General features: G+C 34.5%; 1 protein-coding gene across 1 annotated transcript in view; it reads left to right on the top strand.

Annotated features, from left to right (window-relative positions):
• Positions 1-19017, top strand: part of MDGA2 (MAM domain containing glycosylphosphatidylinositol anchor 2) — a 754553-nt gene that overhangs the window by 722562 nt on the left and 12974 nt on the right. Inside the window, exon 16 of the mRNA XM_021004762.2 lies at positions 17776-17881. Within this exon, the coding sequence (XP_020860421.1) occupies positions 17776-17881 (106 nt within the window). The remainder of the gene's footprint in view (positions 1-17775; positions 17882-19017) is intronic.

Raw genomic sequence — 19017 nt, 5'->3', positions numbered from 1 at the left:
TGGAAGAGAATGAAATGGATAGATAGTATCACAGAAGGAAGGAATGTGAGCTTTGGAAGACAGGAGACAGGGTAGAAGGGTCAGTAGTACTATACTCGATGGAGTCACAAAGAGTCATACATGATTGAATGAGAGAACAATAACAAAATAAAGTACTCTGGCTTTACACACTTTATTTCCATATCAGTTCATATACATTTGCCCAGTTTTCTTGAACATGCTCTTATGAAAGACAACACAACCCAAAAAAGAAAAAAAATCCCAAGAAAAATGAAGTTTTTTTTAAAGTATGCTTTGATTTGCATTTAGACTCCAGCAGTTATTTCTTCCGAAGGTGGGTAGCATTTTTTTCATAATGAGTTCTTTGGGATTGTCTTGGATCATTGTATTGCTGAGAATAGCTAATCATTCACAATTGATCATTGTACATATACACACACACACACACACACACACACACACACATATATATATATATATATATATGCGCATATATATATATATGCATATATATCTCATTTATGCTTTATTTTGATTTATTGATTTAATTGAAAAATATTCTTACCTAACAATTTTAGTTACTTTTAGATGAATGAGATAATCCATGGGGTCCCATCCCTACATCATTATCTGATAAAAGAGATTCATAAAAAGAGATTATAAGTATCAAAGCCAGTTCTATCAAATTTGAAGCAAATCTGATTTATGGAATAAAAGAAAATGAAGCGCTATCAAAATGTATGACATCTGGAGCTTCAGTCAATCAAGTTTTTGAAGATAAGCCTGCTTCAACTTTTAGAACCAAATTCAAATAGGAATACAAGCCTGTTGAAAAGGGGGGGAAATGACATTTTAACAAGAGCAACTATTGATAGTGAAAGAGCCACACTAATCAAAAAAAAAAAAACAGAAGAGAAGTGTTGATCTCTTGACTGGCAGACTGACAAAAGAATGGTACTTAACAGCCTCCTATCTCTAGTCAAACTGCTCATCCTCAGTTGGAATTGTGAAAAGAAGGATCAGTTAACACTGGGCAGCTGTTGAGAAGAAGATGAGCAAAGATTATTCACTAATAAGGTTAACAAAATATTTTCTGACTACCTACATTTCAATAAGTGATAAGGAAAGGAGTACTTTTTTAAAAAATTTCATTACTTTATTTTGATTTATCAACAATCACTTCCATATGCTTTTGAGTTGAAAATTTTTCTCCCCCTTCCTCCCCCCCACTCTCCCCAAGACAGTGCACAATCTGATATAGGCTTTACATTTACATACCCATTAAACATATTTTCACATTAGTGAAGTTGTAAGTAAAAATTAAAACCAATAGGAGGAACCATCAGAAAGATGAAACAACTCAACAGAAGGTAAAAATAAGTGATAGTGATTCGACTACCATAGTTCTTTCTTTGAATGTGGACAGCATTTTCCATCCCAAGGCCTCTGGAGATGTCTTAGATCCTCGTAATGCTGAGAAGGGTTCAGTTTAACAATATTAGTCATTGCACAACATGGCTGTTATTGTGTACAAAGTACTCTTGGTTCTGCTCACTTCACTCAGCATCAGACCATAAAAGTCTTTCCAGGTTTTTCTGAAGTCAGCCTGCTCATCATTTCTTATAGCACAATAGTATTCCATTACATTCATATACCACAACTTGCTCAGCCATTCCCCCAATGGATGGGCATCCTCTCAATTTCCAATTCTTTGCTACCACAAAAAGAGCTGCTATGAATATTTTTGTACATGTGGGTCCTTTTCCCATTTGTTTGATCTCTTTGGGATATAGCCCTAGAAGTGCTATCACTGGATCAAAGGGATGCACATTTTTGTAGCCCTTTGGGCATAGTTCCAAATTGTTCTCCAAAATGGTTGGATCATGTCACAACTCCACCAACAATGTATTAGTGTTCCAATTTTACCACATCTTCTAAAGGAGTACTTTTTTAATACTGAAGGAACTCATTGAAAGGATTCCAGAAGGCAAGAAACTTGCTAGGTATTGGGAATGTCTTCTAGGCCTTGGAGCAATTACATTATTTGAAACATCACTGCATTTTTTGATAAAGTCATCTGACAGGTATTTAGGCTATGGAGGAGATACAGCAAGATACCTTGTAGATATCCTAACAATGAAGAGTCTAGTGAAAGAAAGCAAATGAAATGTTAAAGTTTATTCAGCTAATGAAGGGGCAAACAAAATATGAGATAAAACAATAAATCAAAATTGTCATAGACATAACAGCAGCAGTATAACATAAGATAAACATCAGAACAAGATAATATGCAAATTTGTTATTGAGAGTGAGAGAATAATTCAAGGGATTCAATCAGCGTTTTAAGGACCCCTGATAAGGAAACTAGTGGGTCCTATATAATTAAATATGTGTCAACTACTTCATACTTGCAAAATATGGGGAAAAGGAGATGCATTTTTATGAAAACAATTTATTTTAGTGACTTGACGTCTCTGACACCAATGAGGTATTCTCAAAATCTGAAGAATTTTGTAAATTGCAAGATATGTTAAAGAAATCTTATCTGTCTGTTTTTTCTTTGGAACAATTAGCAGAACTGACAAAAGAAACAAGTGCTTTCTGTGACAAGTAACTGTTGTATCATGTGGAATTTTGCTTGATGCTGAAGAAACAGAAAAGAAATGAAACTATGGACAGGAAATAATTTAAAAACTCAAATTGTTTTTTTCATGTTTTACATTTCTCACACATATGTATATTGTCTTGTAACCATATACTGCGCCTTCTGGAATGCCTGGGTCATAAGCAAAAAAACTTATTTCCATCTTATATCTTTTCCTTTTCAATTCCTCCCATTTTGGAGTTCTCACAGAGACCAGGCTACTGAAGACAGTCTCCTTACCCATCCTTTCCAGCACTGACTGTATTTTCACTCATTCTACTCAACTGAGTGCTCAAGGCGGGAGAGTTGAATACTCCTTGCTCTCCATTGTGACTTTCATGTTCTACCCCTGTCGTCATAACTCACCTCTCCTCCTCAGAGGTTCACAAAATGCACATTTATCACTCAATCAAAATCCTGGTAGCTGTTGTCTATAGACCTCCAAAATACTCTCCTTACTTCCTCAATTGATTCAGTACCTGGCTCACAAACATTCTCTCCTCTCAATTCCTCCTGACTTTATACTAGGGGACTTCAAATACATCTTAATATTCCCTTAAAAACTCTAACTTTCTAGTTCCTCAGCTTATTCAGTTCCCATGACCTACTCCTCCACTCCATCTGAGCCATACACAAAGATTTCCAAACACTTGAACTTGCCATCAATCACAAATGCCTTCATCTTCATGAATTATGAAATTCCTGTACCTGAAATTTATTGTTATTCTACTTCCCCCTCTATTTTTCAGTACTAAACCTCCTCTTCATCTACACTATGACCTCCAATCTCTTGATCCCTCAGTGTCTGCCAGACTATCACTCCTGTACTAGCCATATTCTTTTTTCCTTGACCCCTTGGTAAAGAAGTTCAACTACATGCTGTCTTATTCTTGAGTCCCTGGACCCCTTATCATATCACTGATTATGCCCTACCAAGCTCCAGACTTGGATCACTCTCAAGATCTTCTGCCTTGAATCCTACACACATGCTAGTAAACAAAGTTGGAGAAAATTATGCAACCATTCTAACTGGGTCCCCTATAAATTTATGATACATAATCTCAACTGGGCTGTCACTACCACTAATCAATGGTTCTACACCTCCCTAATTAACTCACCACCCCACTCAACATTGTAGCTCTTGCAAATCTTTTTATCCATCCTCAAACTTGCTATGGCTCATCCTTCCTTATCCCCTTCATATAAGAACTTTGACTTTTATTTCACTTATAAATATTTCATATGTATGTGTGTATTTGTGTGTGTGTGTGTGTGTGTGTATTTTGAATAGAAACCAATCACCAAGAGCTCCCTCTTCCTTACCTCATATCCCTCAGATGCATTCCACCAATAACTTCTCCTTTACCCCTGTCTCACATGAAGAGGTGGCCCCTTCTCCTTGCCAGGACAAATCCTTCTACCTGTACAAATGACCCTATTCAGTTATGTCTCCTTCAACAGACTATCCTCTCTATAATCTTCACTCTCTCACTTATCTTCAATTTCTCTCTGTTTACTGGCTGCTTACCTACTGCCTATGAACATGTCCATGTCTCTTCCACCCTCAAAAACACTCACTGGATCTTTTCATGACCACTGACTATTTTGCCTTTTGTGGCTAAATTCCTTGAGAAGGTTATCTACAATAAGTGTGATGGAATACAAGATATATCTCATAGCTTTTCTCAACCAATGAATTAATCAACAAGTATTTATCAAATACTTACTTTTTTTTTTGGTAATTGGGGTTAAGTGACTTGCCCAGGGTCACACAGCTAGCAAGTGTCAAGTCTTTGGTCTGAGGCCCAGATTTGAACCCAGGTCCTCTTGACTTCAGGGCTGGTGTTCTATCCACTGCACCACATAACTGCCCCAAGTTTTTGCCATACATTATACTAAGCAATGAGGACATAAAGAAAAAATTGAAAACAGATCCATGCACTCAAGGAACTTACATTCTAATAGGGAGGACAACCTTTAAATAACCATGTACATATGTGATATGTGCAGTATAAATTAGTAGTAATCTAGTAGTATAAACAGAAGTAAAGCACTGGGTGTAGTGGTGGGGTGAGGGAGAAGAGGAAGAAAGAACTAGAAAAGACTTCTGGCAAAAGATGAGATTTGATCTGAATTTTAAAGGAAGACAGAAAGCAGAAGTGAAGGAAAAAATCGTTACAGCTAGGGGAAAGTGAGAAGATGTCACTGGATCACAGAATATGAGAAGGAGATTAAAATTTAAGAAGACTGGAAAATGGGACCTATATGGGACAAAGTTGTGAAGGGTTTTAAAGGCCAAATAGGAGATTTTATACTTTTATCATGGAGATAATATGGTACCACTTGAGTTAATTGAGAGGGAGGTGGTGGAGGGTGACATGGTCTAACCTTCACTTAAGGGGGAAATTGTTAAATAAGTGGAAAAAAGATTGCAGTAAGGAAAGATGTGAAATGGAGAGATCAATTAGAAGACTACGGAAATAGTTCAAGTATGAAGTGATGAGAGCCTAAACCAATGTGGTAGGTTTGTAAGTGAAGAGAAGGTAATAAGAGATATGATGAATGTAAAGACAACAAGATACCAAAACAGACTGAATGTGGAACAAGAGGGGAGTTAAGGATGACACTAAGTTTGTGATCCTGGGTGATTGGGTATATGATAGTCCCCTCAGATAAAAGGGAATTGGCACAGAGGAAAGGGCAGGGGAAAAATAATATATTTTGTTTTGGACACCTTGATTTTGAGATGTCTATGGGACATCTAGTTTGAGATGTAAAAGAAACAATTTGTGGTGTAAGACAGTAGCTTAGGAGAGAGGTTATTTATATAGACATAAAACTATTTATGCGTCTATATACATATGTATATGCATGTGTATACATATCAACAGATACATGTATGCATACATATATACATACATAAACACATGCATGCATATACACATACATATATATCTGAGGAAATTTTCATGGATACTAACTGAACCCATAGGATGTTATGAGATCATTAGATAAAGGAGTATAGAGGGAAAAGAACAGAGAGTTTAGAAATGAATTTTGGGAGACACATTTAAGAGAGTATGACAGATGAAAAATTAGCAAAAGTCACTAAGAAGAAATGGTCAGACAGTATGAGGAGAACCAGAAAAAAGCAAAATTATGGGAAAAAAAGAGAGATGGGAAACTACACAAGAGAAAAAAGTGATCACTATGTGACCTTGGGTAAATCATGTAAAATCTTTCAGAAAAATAATAGTACCTACCTTTCCAGGTTTGTTTTCAGAATCAAATAACACAGTACATGTAAAAATACTTTATAAACCTCAAAGTATTGTATGAATGCAGGTTACTATTATCATCATCATCAAAGAATGAGAGGTCAAGAAAGATAAATAAAGAGAAAAGGCTGTTAATTTGGCAATTAAGAGATCATTGGTGATTTCAAGTTATGTAACTAACAAGATAGCAGACTTTTAAAAATCTCACAACTCTCCCAAGAATAGGAATAATGTCTAAGAGTTATAGTAATTGCAGCTGTTCTCCCAGATCAAGAAACCAAAAAGCATAACAAGATCAAGTCAAGGCCAATTAACAAGTATTAACAAGCACTTACTGTGTGCAAGACACTGTGCTAAGTGCTGGGAATACAAAGAAAGACCAAAAACAAAACAAGGCATTTTTTAAAAAGTCCTGAAAATACTAAAATGATGGTATACAGGTCAAGACTCAGCAAAACTCTCCCAACATTCTCCTCCACACAACTTTAAAATAAGAGAATGAAAAGTCTGAGACACAGTTTCAGAGTAACTAATTATCAGATTATTAACTAGACTAGCAAATAATAAATTGATGGTCAGTGGATAATAGAAGAGGGAGGTGGGACTGATAAAAGGGGTAAAAGGGGAAGTAGATTGGATAAGGTGGTGATCAGAAGTAAAACACTTGTGAAATCTCAGTGGAAAAACAAAACGACTAACCTGTAAAATAGATTGAGGAGAGTTGATTTAAGAATTATTGGACTACCTGAGAACTATGATTTAAAAAAAAAAGAACCTATATATCATATTTCAGTAAGTTATAAAAGAAAATTACCCTGATATCTTACATCTAGATGGTAAAATAGAAATTGAAAGAATCCACTAATCACCTCCTGAAAGAGATCCCAAAATGAAAACTCCCAGAATGTCATAGCCAAATTCCAGGTCTCTCAGTTCAAGGAGGAAATATTGGAAGCAGCCAGAAAGAAACAATGAAAATTGGAAGCACAGTCAGAATCACATAAGATTTAGCAGCTTCCACATTAAAGGAGTGAAGGGTTTTGAATTGAAAGGGACAAAATTCCAAGGGGCAAAGGAACCAGGATTAGAGCCAAAAATAACCTACTCAGCAAAACTGAGTATAATCCTTCAGGTGAAAAAAAAAAGGATATTTATGAAATAGAGAATTTCCCAGCATTCCTGATGAACAGCCCAAAGCCAAATAAAAAATTTGACATTCAAACACAAGACTCAAGAGAAGCATAAAAAGGTAAACATAACAGGCTCAATGGAGTTAAACTGGTAGATCCTAAGAACTTTACAATTAGTGGAACAGTTAGAAGGAATCTGCATAAACAGAGGGTAGAGGTGTGAATTGATTGTGTTGAGATGATCTCCCAAAAATGAATGTAGAGGTAAGAAAAAAAATGCACTGGGAGAAAGAAGAAAGGAGAGGTAAAAAAGAAAGGAAAATATTCTCACATAAAGGAGGCAAAAAGGAAGAGTATTTATAGTGGAAGGGAAAATTGAGGAGAGGAATTTGCTGGTAATATCTGAACCTCACTCTCATCAGAATTGGTTTAAAGATGGAATATTGTGTATACACATTGAGTTGGATATAGGAATCTATCTCCCCTAATAGATAGGAGGGGAAAAGGAAAATGGGTGGAGTATTATAAGGACAGCAGATTAGGGGAGGCAGTGGTCAGAAGCAAGAAAGACTTTTCAGCAGGGACAAGATAAAAAGAGAGGGAGAAGGCTAACAGAGGCAAATGGGGTGAATGGGTAGGTTGTAGCTGTGGTTTGTCCTTCCTCAAAGATGACCATGACATCAGGAAAATGATGCAATGACTTACAAATGAATTAGATTTAAGTGAGGGAGAGCTATGCAAAGTCACCAACCTCACTTTTTTCTCCAGAGCTATGTGGGTCCAGTGGCCAGATATAGATCAGGACAACTGGACATGGCCCAGGATGCAATGGGAGATCTTGGCCTTTTTAAGCTAAGGTGTTTCTGAGTTTTTACTTTAACTGAGGCAAAGCACATTCTGTGATTAGGGCTGTTTAAGAAGTGAGCCAAGGAATGTCTTCTTTAATGAAAGAAAGATAGAAAGAAAGAAAGAAAGAAAGAAAGAAAGAAAGAAAGAAAGAAAGAAAGAAAGAAAGAAAGAAGAAGAAAGAAAGAAAGAAAGAAAGAAAGAAAGAAAGAAAGAAAGAAAGAAAGAAAGAAAGAAAGAAAGAAAGAAAGAAAGAAAGAAAGAAAGAAAGAAAGAAAGAATAATAATCAAACTGGGAGGGGAAGACCCTCAGGGTTTCTGGCACAGAGAGAAACAATTTCTATTTACATTTACTCTGAGCATTCAGGTCCCCCCAAAACAAACAAACAAACAAAAAACATTGAATAGTGCTTGGGCAGGGACCTATTGTTGTCCAATCAATTAAAAGTCTGAGTGAATTGGTTTTAAGGACTATAACTGAATGTGAATGGGATAAACTAACCTGTAGACTAGAAGTGGATAGCAGAATAGATTGGACACCAGAATCCAACAGTATATTCTGTGCAGAAGACATACTTAGCGCAGAAATACATACAAAGAGTTGAAATGAAGAGCTTGAACAGAGTCTATTATGCTTCAGCTGAAGTGGCAGGGATAATAATCATGATCTCAGACAAAGGAATAGCAAAATTAGACCTAACTGAAGAGATAATCAAGGAAACTACATTTTACTAAAAAGTACCATATCAAAACATTTTAAAGCAAGTTTCTCTGATAATGTGCTAATTTCTCAAATATAAAGGGAACTGAACCAATTTTATAAAAATAAGAGCCATTGTTCAATTGTTAAATGGTCAAAGTATATGAACAGGCAGTTTTCAGATGAAGAAATCAAAGCTATCTATAACCGTATAAACTAAATCGCTGTTGATTAGAGAAAGGCCAACAACTCTGAGGTGCCACTTCACACCTATTAGAAATGACAGATGCTGGGGATAGGAGGGAAAATAAGTTCACTAATGAACTATTGGTGAAGTACTAACTAATCCAACCATTTTGGACAACAATATGGAACTAAGGCCAAAGGGCTACAAAACTGCATACTCTTTGATCTAGCAGTATCACTACTAGACCTGTCCCCCAAAGAAATTTAAAAAGAAGAAAAAGACCTTTATGTACAAAAAAGATTTATAGCACTTTTTTTTTTTAGTGGGAAAGAATTGAGGATTGAAGGGATGCTTATCAACTGGAGAATGTCTGAACAAGTTGTGGTATATAATTATGATGGAATACTATTATGCTATAAGAAATGGAGAGCAGTATGCTTTCAGAAAAACCTGAAAAAATTAAAAAAAAAAAGAAAAACCTGGAAAGGCTTACATGAACTAATACAAAGTGAAGTGAGCAAAACCAGGAGAACATTGTACACAGTAACAGTAATGGTGTAATGATGATTAACTAAGAAAGACTTGTCTACTCTGATCAGTGCAGTGCTCCAAGGCAATTTGAAAGGGCTCATTATATGTAAAAAATGCTTTCTGCCTCCAGAGAAAGAATTGGTGAATTCTGAGTTCAAATTGAAGTAAAAACATCTTCTTTTTGTTTGTTTTGTTCTTCCTTTCTTCCTTCTTTCCTTCCTTCCTTATTACTAATATAGACATATATTTTGCACGACTTCACACAAATAATTGATTTCATGTTGCTTGTCTTCTCGGTGAGTGGGAAAGGGGTGGGAGGAAGGGAGAAAATATGCAATTTAAAATTACATCTTGGAAACTTGAACCCAAGCATCAGTGAAAAAGAAGTTGATTATATTAAATAAAAGAGAGGTATTTAAATCATTCCTACAAGAAAAACAGACATAAGGTCATTCAATTTGCAAACATTCTAAACAACAGAAATTCAACAAAGTTAAGTAAAGCTACCACCAATAGAGATTGTTTTAAATTACTATTTTTTAATTTTTTCCTAATTACATGCAAAAACAATTTTTGTCATTTATTTTTTAAAGTGTTGATTTCCAAATTATTTCCCTTCCTTTCCCTCAACCCCCTTCACGCAGAAAGCAAGCGATTTGATATAGGTTATACATGTGCAGTCCTGCAAAACATATTTCCATATTAGTCATGTTATAAAAGAAAACATAGACAGTCCCAATAAAACAAGAAAATAAATAAAGTTGAAAAAATGTTCTTTGATTTGCATTCAGACTCCATCATTTCTTAGCATTTTTTTTAACATAAGTCCTTTAGAATTGTCTTGGATCATTGTATTGATGAAATAGCTAAGTCATCAACAGTTGATCATCATACAATATTATCATTACTATATGCTTTGTTCAGCCATTTCCCAGTTAATGGTTATGGTTATTGTTCAGTAATTTTCAGTCATGTGTAGTTCTTTGTGACCACCCTGTTTGGAGTTTTCTTTTCTTTTTTTAATCTATTTTACTTAATATTTTATTTTCTCCAATTACACATAAAAACAATTTCAACATTCATTTTAAAAATTGAGTTCCAAATTATCTCTTTCCCTCCTCACCCCCTTCATTGAGAAGGCAAGCAATTTGATATATTTTATACATGTGTAATCATGCAAAACATTTCCATAAAAGTCATGTTTTAAAAGAAAACATAGACCAAAGTAAAAACCCAAGAAAAATAAAGAAAATTTTAAAAAGTATGCTTTAATCTGTATTCAGAATCCATCAGTTCTTTCTCTGGGAATGGATAACATTTTTCAATATAAGTCCTTTGGAGCTTTCTTGGACCATTGTATTCCTTAGACTATCTAAGTCACTCACAGTTGGTCATCTTATAATATTGCTCTTACTGTGTACAATATTCTCCTCGTTCTACTCATTTCATTGTGCATCAGTTCATGTAAGTCTCTCCAGGTTTTTCTGAGAGCATCTAGCTTACTGGTGGGGAACCTGCAGCCTTGAAACCAGATGGGGCCCTCTAGGTCCTCAAGTGAAGTCCTTTGACTGAATCCAAATTTCACAGAACAAATACCCTTAATAATAAATAAGGTTCAAGTGTTGTCCACTATCCCCCGCCACCATCTTCCCTTCAATTATAAAAGTACCTTCACACTGCTTTCATGTGAGATAATTTACTCCATTCTATCGCTCCCTTCCCCCTTCTCCCAATCTATTCCTCTTTCTTACCTATTCATTTTATTTTTTTAGATGTCATTTCATCATATTCAACTCACACCCATTACCTCTGTCTATGTATACTCCTAACTGCCTTAATAATGATAAAGTTCTTAGGAGTTACGAGTATCTTCCTACATAGGAATGTAAACAGTTTAACCTTATTGAATCCCATATTATTTCTCTTTCATGTTCACCTTTTTATCCTTCTCTTGAGTCTTGTATTGGAAAGTCAAATTTTCTATTCAGCTCCAGTCTTTTCATTCATTTTCCAGAATTCTTAGAAGCTCTCTATTTTATTAAATATTTATTCTTTCCTCCAAAGAATTATACTCAGTTTTGCTGGGTAGGTCATTCTTGGTTGTAATCTTAGCTTCTTTGTCTTCCAGAGTATCATATTCCAACCCCTCCAATCCTTTAATATAGAAGCTCCTAAAATTTGTGTTAACCAGACTGTGCCTTTGTGAAATATGAATTGTTTCTTTTGGGTTCTTGCAATATTTTCTCCACCACAGAGTCTGGAATTTGGCTATAATATTACTGGGAGTTTTTATTTGGGGATCTTTTTCAATAGATGATTGGTGGATTCTTTCAGTTTCTATTTTATTTTCTCATTCTAGGATGTCAAGGTAGTTTCCATTGATAATTTCTTGAAAGATGATATGTAAGCTTTTTTTTTATCAGGGCTTTCAGGTAGTTTAATAATTCTTAAATTATTTCTCCTTAATCTATTTTCCAAATCATTTGTTTTTCCAAAGAGATTTTTCACATTTTCTACTATTTTTTCATTCTTTCTATTTTGTTTTATTGTTTCTTCAAGTCTCATGCAGTCATTAACTTCCACTTGCCCAATTATAATTTTAAGGTATTATTTTCTTCAATGAGGTTTTGCACCTCCTTTTCCATTCAACTAGTTTTGCTTTTTAAGGAGTTCTTTTCTTCAGTGAATTTTTGTACATTTTTTCCATGTGGCCAATTCTGCTTTTTAAGGAATTCTTCTCCTCAGCGGATTTATTTTTCATTTTCCACTTTGCCAGTCCTGTTTTGTAAAATGTTTATTTTCTTCATTGAATTTTGTGCCTCTTTTACCATTTGGCCTATTCTCTTTTTTTAGGTATTATTTTCTTCAGTATTTTTTATTTAATTTTTTTGAAATTAAAAGTCAAGCTGTTGACTCTTTTTCATGATTTTGTTGCATCACACTCATTTCTTTTCTGAATTATTCCTCTGCTTCTCTTATTTAATTTTTTTAAATCTATTTTGAGATCTTCCAGGAAGTCTTTTTTTTTTTTTGGCCTGAGACCAATTCACATCTTTCTTTGAGGTTTTGGATGCGTCAGTTTTGACTTTGTTGCTTTCTGATTAATGTATTTTCATCTTCCCTGTCACCACAGTAACTTTCTATGGTCAGGTTCCTTTTTCGTTGTTTGTTTGCTTGTTCATTCTTCCAGCCTATTTCTTGACTTTTAGCTTTATATTAAAGTTGAGCTCTGCTTTGGAGTGGAGGGGGCTCTTTCTTGAGCTTGAGTATTTTTTTTTGTGCAGCTGTTTTCAGTGCTAATTGTGGAGATCCTTAAGTTTTAAGTTCTTCCAAGTTCGTATGATCCAGGGAGAGGTGTATTTACTCCTCTCCTGGCCTGTGCTCTGGTCTCTGAGTGACTGACCATAGTCACTCTTTTCCACGCTGGAACTGTGACCAGAGTCCCCATTCCCCTGCAGCCACAAGCTCTGTTTTGCTAGGATTCCTCTTTGCCACAAAACTACTCCTCAGGACTGCCTGAATCCATGTATGGGCAATGTAGCAGAGTTCTGAACCCAATGCCAGCAAAAAGGCATTTTTAATCTCCTTCTGACCAGTTGTCCCTTACCATCTGTGGGCTGAGAGCTCCAAAAGCCACTGTTGTCAATTCAGTTGCCTCCAAAACCTGCTGCTGTCTTGCCAGGGTGTTACTTGTGCTAAACTGAACTCCATTCTCACCCTGGTAGTACAAACCTTTCCTACTAAACTTTTAAGCTGGATTGGGCAGGAAAAATGTTTCACCTCATTCTTTCATGGGTTCTGCTGCTAGAGAATTCATTTAGATGCATTATTTTAAAGCTGTTTGCAGTCAAACTTGGAGGAGCTCAGGAGACAAGTCTATGTCTTTTCTCTGCCATCTTCACTCTGCCTCTAGAGATTACTGAAATGGGAAAAAGCTAGAAGAGAGACACCTATGAGGTTAAAACAACTACAAAAAATTAAAAAAATATATCTATTAAGATATTTCTTTCAGGGGCAGCTAGGTGGTGTAGTGGATAGAGCACCAGCCCTGGATTCAGGAGGACCTGAGTTCAAATCTGGCCTCAGACATATAACACTTACTAGCTGTGTGACCCTGGGCAAGTCACTTAACCCCATTGCCTAACCAAAAAGCAAAAAAAAAAGAAAAGATATTTCTTTCTAAATGTGCACAAGGAGATAATGATGAAAGCAAAACTTAAATAGAATAAATATTGGTGGGGAAATAGGCCTAAATCACATACTAAATTATGCCATTTTCCCTCCAATACTACCTCCAGGTAAATTATTGTTTCTTGTAGGACTAAGTTGCAGAATGAGAGGTTGTATAAAAACAGACATGGAAGATCAAATATGGAGGGGAATTGGTGATGTATTCTGATCAAGTCAAATTACTCTTGTAATTCCTCAGAGGAAGAAGAGTTCCAGGAGAATAGACAAAGTTGAAAAGGGAGTGACTGAAAAAAAAGGAGAAAAGAGGAAATTTTAATTCATTGTTGGGAGGGCACACCATTGAAGGACATTCAAAGATTGAGAACGATAAGAAGATTTTGTAATGAGAAAAGAATATGTTACAATAGGTATGATCTTCCAGGATTTGGTGGTCAAAGATACTACTTTGTCTGTGAGTATATTTTGCCTCCACTCACAGCATCTTACCCGAGGAGAAAAAGAATCAGACTTCCTGAGGTCAATCAGTATCTAGAAATGTGGGAAATGCCTAAAAAAGTAAAGCCATACACAAATAAAAATAAAGGACAGGAAAAAAATTTAGTACATATCAGATAAATAAAAAAATTCAAGAGTAGCAATCACACTATCAGATAAAGCAAAAACAAAAAAATCACAACACATAGCTCAATAAGAAAACTTCCTTATGCAGAAAGAAATTGTAAACAAATTAATATTAAGGTAAATTAATTTCTTCCAAATATCATGGCATTTAGATCAGTGAAGAAATCTTTAATGGGTTTCAAGAATAAATAGTTACATAATAATAGTAGGATATTTTAATGCCTTTCTCTAAATTTTGGAAAAATTTAACAGAAAATTAAATGAAAAGGAAAACATAAAAGTGAACAAATTTCTGGAAAAAAAACTAGAGCTAAAAGACTTATGGCATCTGCTAAAGGGACTGGTAAAGACTATATTTCTCAGCATCATGTAGAGCTTCTACAAAAATTATCATGTTTATGCATAATAACATTGCAAATAAATGTAAAAAGGTAGAAATAGTAAGCATATCCTAACACAATAAAAATAATAATAATTTCAGAGTATACACAACATTGAGACATAGACTCAAATAAAGATTTAATAATGGAATTCTAAATAATGAGAGGAGTCAAAGAACAAATCATAAAAATGATAATTGTGTGAAATGAAATTAAAAGGATGTAAATGAATTAAAATTTCTGGGATTCAGTAGAGTTCTCAGAGGAAAATTATATTTCTAAAAGCACACATTAACAAAATATAAAAGGAGATGGTTAACAAATTAGATATGTATATTTAAAATTAAAGGACAAAAGCAACTAATCAAACCCAAAATAAATAAAAAATAGGATGTATTAAAATATTAAGAAATAATTGGAAATAAAAAACGTTGGAAATAAAAGACTGTAGAAATTATAAAACTAAAAGTTAGTTCTTTGAAAAAAATTAATAACATTAGTAAACCTTTAGCCAATCTTATTTTTAAAAGAAAATATAAAATCATATTAACCAAATGGCAAAGTAAACAAAGCAAAGTTATAATAAAATCAAAAGAAGTATAGAAAAGTATAAGAACCTATGTATCCAGTTTATTTGCTAATGACATGGTTGCTATGGTCTATTTAAGAATGTCCCAGGGAATCATCAGACATTCTAAGTAAGACAATTTGTTGCTTTAGCAAAGTTGCAGGCTACAAATCAACCCATCAAAACAATAGCATTTCTGGGGGGCAGCTAGGTGGCTCAGTGGATAGAGCACCAGCCCTGGATTCAGGAGGACCTGAGTTCAAATCTGGCCTCAGATACATAATACTTACTAGCTGTGTGACCCTGGGCAAGTCACTTAAACACATTGCCTAAAAAAAAAAAACCTAATAGCATTTCTTTATAACAATCATAAAGTCCAAGAGGTAATAATAGGGAAATCTCATTCAATATAATGACACAATGCACAAAACATGTGAGAATCAGTATGCCAAAACACAGGATATCTGTATAGATTGGATTACAAAGTACCTCAGTGCAATCATTTGGAAAGCAATTTACATTATAAAACTAAAGAACTAAAATGTCCATACTCTTTGACCTTGAGATTCTACTAGTAGGCTAATAAATCAAGAAGGTGGCTAATAAAGAAAGTGATCACATACATCACAATATTTATAACAGCACCTTTTGAGGTAGCAAAAAAGTGAGAAAAAAGATGTTCACTGATTGTGGAAAGGCTAAAGAAATTTTAGTACATGAATTTAATAAAATGTCACTGTGCTATAAGAAATGTTGAATATTATGAGTAGAGGGAAGACTTAAATAAATTGATGCAAAGTAAATTAAGCAGAAACAACAAAACAATGACTACAACAATGTAAATGCAAAGAACAAAAACAACAAAACAATTGAAAGTGAACATAATAAGCAAGACCTCAAAGAATTAATGATATTTTTATACAGTTGTGCTTTGCTTTATCTTTTCCTAATTTGGGGGTTGGGTCTATATTTGTCTCATTGAGTATACTAAGAATGTTTTCTTTTGGTACTAGTTGTCCTTTAAAGATTAGTATAATCCATTTCTTTGCAGAGATTGGAACACCACCAGAGCGGAACATTACAGAAATTTTCAGAGTTTTTCTATGTATTGATTGGCTTTGCTATTTTTTTTAAAATTTTCTTCCTTTAAAAATTCTATTTGTCATATGAAATGACTCTCTGGGAAGAATGAGGAGGAGAAAAGTAGGGAGCAATTTTGATAATGTTAAAACAACATACGTGATTAAAATTGTATTTTAAAGAAAGATCATTGGTGACTTTGGAGAGAACAGTTTTCATTCAATTATGAAGTTTTGAAGTCAGATTGCAGAGAATTCAGAACTTAGTGGTGGAAAATGAAGTGGAGGTATTGATTATACTTGGCTTCCTCAAGGAGTTGAGGGGAAAACACTTATAGGAAAATAACTAACAAAGGGATTTTTGAGAGATAAAGATATATGAGTGTTTTTGTAGGCTTCATGGAAGAAGCTAGGAGGTAGGGAGGAATTGAAGATTAGAAAAATGAATAGGGGAGAATCCGCTGGAAAAAAATGCAGTAAAGTGATGATGGAATGCTAGGAAAATCATTGGAATGTATCACAGGTACTTATAAAAGTTAATAACAAGTGTCTTAGCAAAGAGAAGAGCCACCTTTTCATGAGAGACAAGGGAAAAAGAGGAAATAATCAGGAAAGACACCTGAGTGATGTGAAGTAAGGAGGGAAGAAAAGAGAGCTTTTGTCAAATGGCCTCAATTTTTTTTTCCACTGAAGTATGAATTGAGGTTCTTAGCTGAAAGAGTTGGAGGAGAGGGTAAAGTGGGGCCCTTAAAGGGGGATTAAAAGTTTGGGATTAGCCATTGTAACAAGAAGGAAAGTGAGTCTATCAGGAATGTGTAAAGGGATTGCCTTATTGGAATGAGGACCAAGTTAAGATGATGTAATATTAATTTGTTGGAAAGGCAGGACAGTGTACACAGTGAAGTGATGATGGCCTGGAAAAGAACTGTAGGACACAGTGAAGACAAAGATAAGTATTATGGGTAATAAAGGAGAGAGAAAGATGGAACAAAAAAGGAGTAGGATCAGATGAAGGAGTTTCTGAGTTAATTAACTTGGAAGTAGAACATTTCTTCCTGAGTTAATGCAACCTGGTCAACCAGATATTTTTCTATTTGTGACAAAGTTCTCAATACATCTGTACTTCTACTTTTTTCAGGTCTGTAGAAATTGTAATTGGAGCTATCTCCATGTAAGTGATGTTCCAGACTAGAGAACCATCTTAAAATATTATACTTTTTAAAATCCCGGAGAAGGAAATATGTAAGATTTTATTTTTTGGTGGAAATATATTCAGAATTCATTTCAAAGTCTGTAATTCTCAGAAAATGATTATCTTCCACTTGTTTTATTTCCCCAGAAATCAAGATTTTTTTAAAAAAATCAAAAGATAGAGCTAGAAACTTGGCTTTATTAATAACTGGAGAACTACTCCTATAAAAGAGCTAATATTTCTCATAAGTCCAATAAGAACCGATGTGAATTTAGGTCTCCAGTAACTAATTAATAATTTATTAAACATCAATAAAAAGAAGACATCCTAAGATTTGACAATTAAGAATTTGCATTCACAATTTCTGATAATAAATTGATTATGCAATAATACTTGTATAATTAAATTCATTTTATTTTCTTCCATAGCTCATCTTTGAAGGTATTCGAGGCCCTGGTATAGAAGGTGATATTGCCATTGATGATGTATCAATTTCAGAAGGAGAATGTGCAAAACAAGATCTAACTACTAAGAGTAAGTGGCACTTGCACCAAAGGAATTGATTTGAAGATGATACGAGTGCATATGTATTTATGTGTGGAAGAAAACATGAATCAAAAACAAAAAGTGAAAAATAGTATGCTGTGATCTGCATTCAGATTCCATCAGTTCTTTCCTTAGGGGTGGATAGGATTTTTGATCATGAGTTAAAGTTATATTTTTCAAAACCAAAACCAATTTAAAGAAATTGGAGAAATGCTTCTTATTCCAGTACCAAATTCTGTTATTGAGATAAGGCAAAGAAAAAGTATTCTGGCTTTGAGATATAGCTCTTATTAAATGAATATTTTAAAATATTTCAATCAGCTAGGCAAAGCACAATTGAGCTTGGAATTAAATACATAACTATGAGTCCATAATTGTCTAATTTAGCTGATTTAGGAAGGAAACCATTTGCCCCCATTTAATGATGACTAATACCCATATATGCAATGTTATTGATAGGCAGTTTTCAATGGGACTGAGAGAAATATTTCAAACAGTACACTGAGCTGAAACTTCATCAGGCCATTTCTTTTTTCCATTTGAAATTTGATAACCACAAGCAGATGAATCAGTCTTTTCCTCTCTGCAATTCTCTCTGCTCCTTAGACTTCTTTGCTGGATTTTCATTCGTGTCATACCCTTAACTATTGCTTTACCCCAAGATGTCTTAAGTCCTTTTATCTTTTCTCTTCAGGTACTCTCATTTGATGATCTCATCAGGTACCAAAGGCTCATTTATCATCTGTATGTAGATAACTCCCAGAGTTATATATCCAACTAGAGTGTCTTTCTTGAGCTCTAACACTATCTGGAAATTCCACTGCCTATTGAACATTTCAACTCAATGTGCCATAAGCATCTCAATCTCAGCATTTCCAAAAAGAACTCATTATCTTTCTCAAGAAACCCTAACCTTCTCCCAAAATTCTCTTTTACCATTCAGGGCACCAGTATTCTTCCATCCACCCCGGTCTGAAACCTCAATATCATACTTGACTCCTCATGCTCACTATTGAAGAAAAAAAAGCTGTACTTTTTGAGTTTGGGGCACAAATATCCTAGAAACAATTTGCTGGTTAACCTAAAGCTAGTTATATTTTTAGTATTAGTTTATTTTATTGTTA

Source organism: Phascolarctos cinereus, unplaced genomic scaffold (genome assembly GCF_003287225.1).
Source record: "Phascolarctos cinereus isolate Bilbo 61053 unplaced genomic scaffold, phaCin_HiC Scaffold_3;HRSCAF=262, whole genome shotgun sequence".
Classification (NCBI taxonomy): domain Eukaryota; kingdom Metazoa; phylum Chordata; class Mammalia; order Diprotodontia; family Phascolarctidae; genus Phascolarctos; species Phascolarctos cinereus.
Note: the sequence above shows the minus strand (reverse complement) of the source record. Positions and strands in the feature narration are given on the sequence as shown.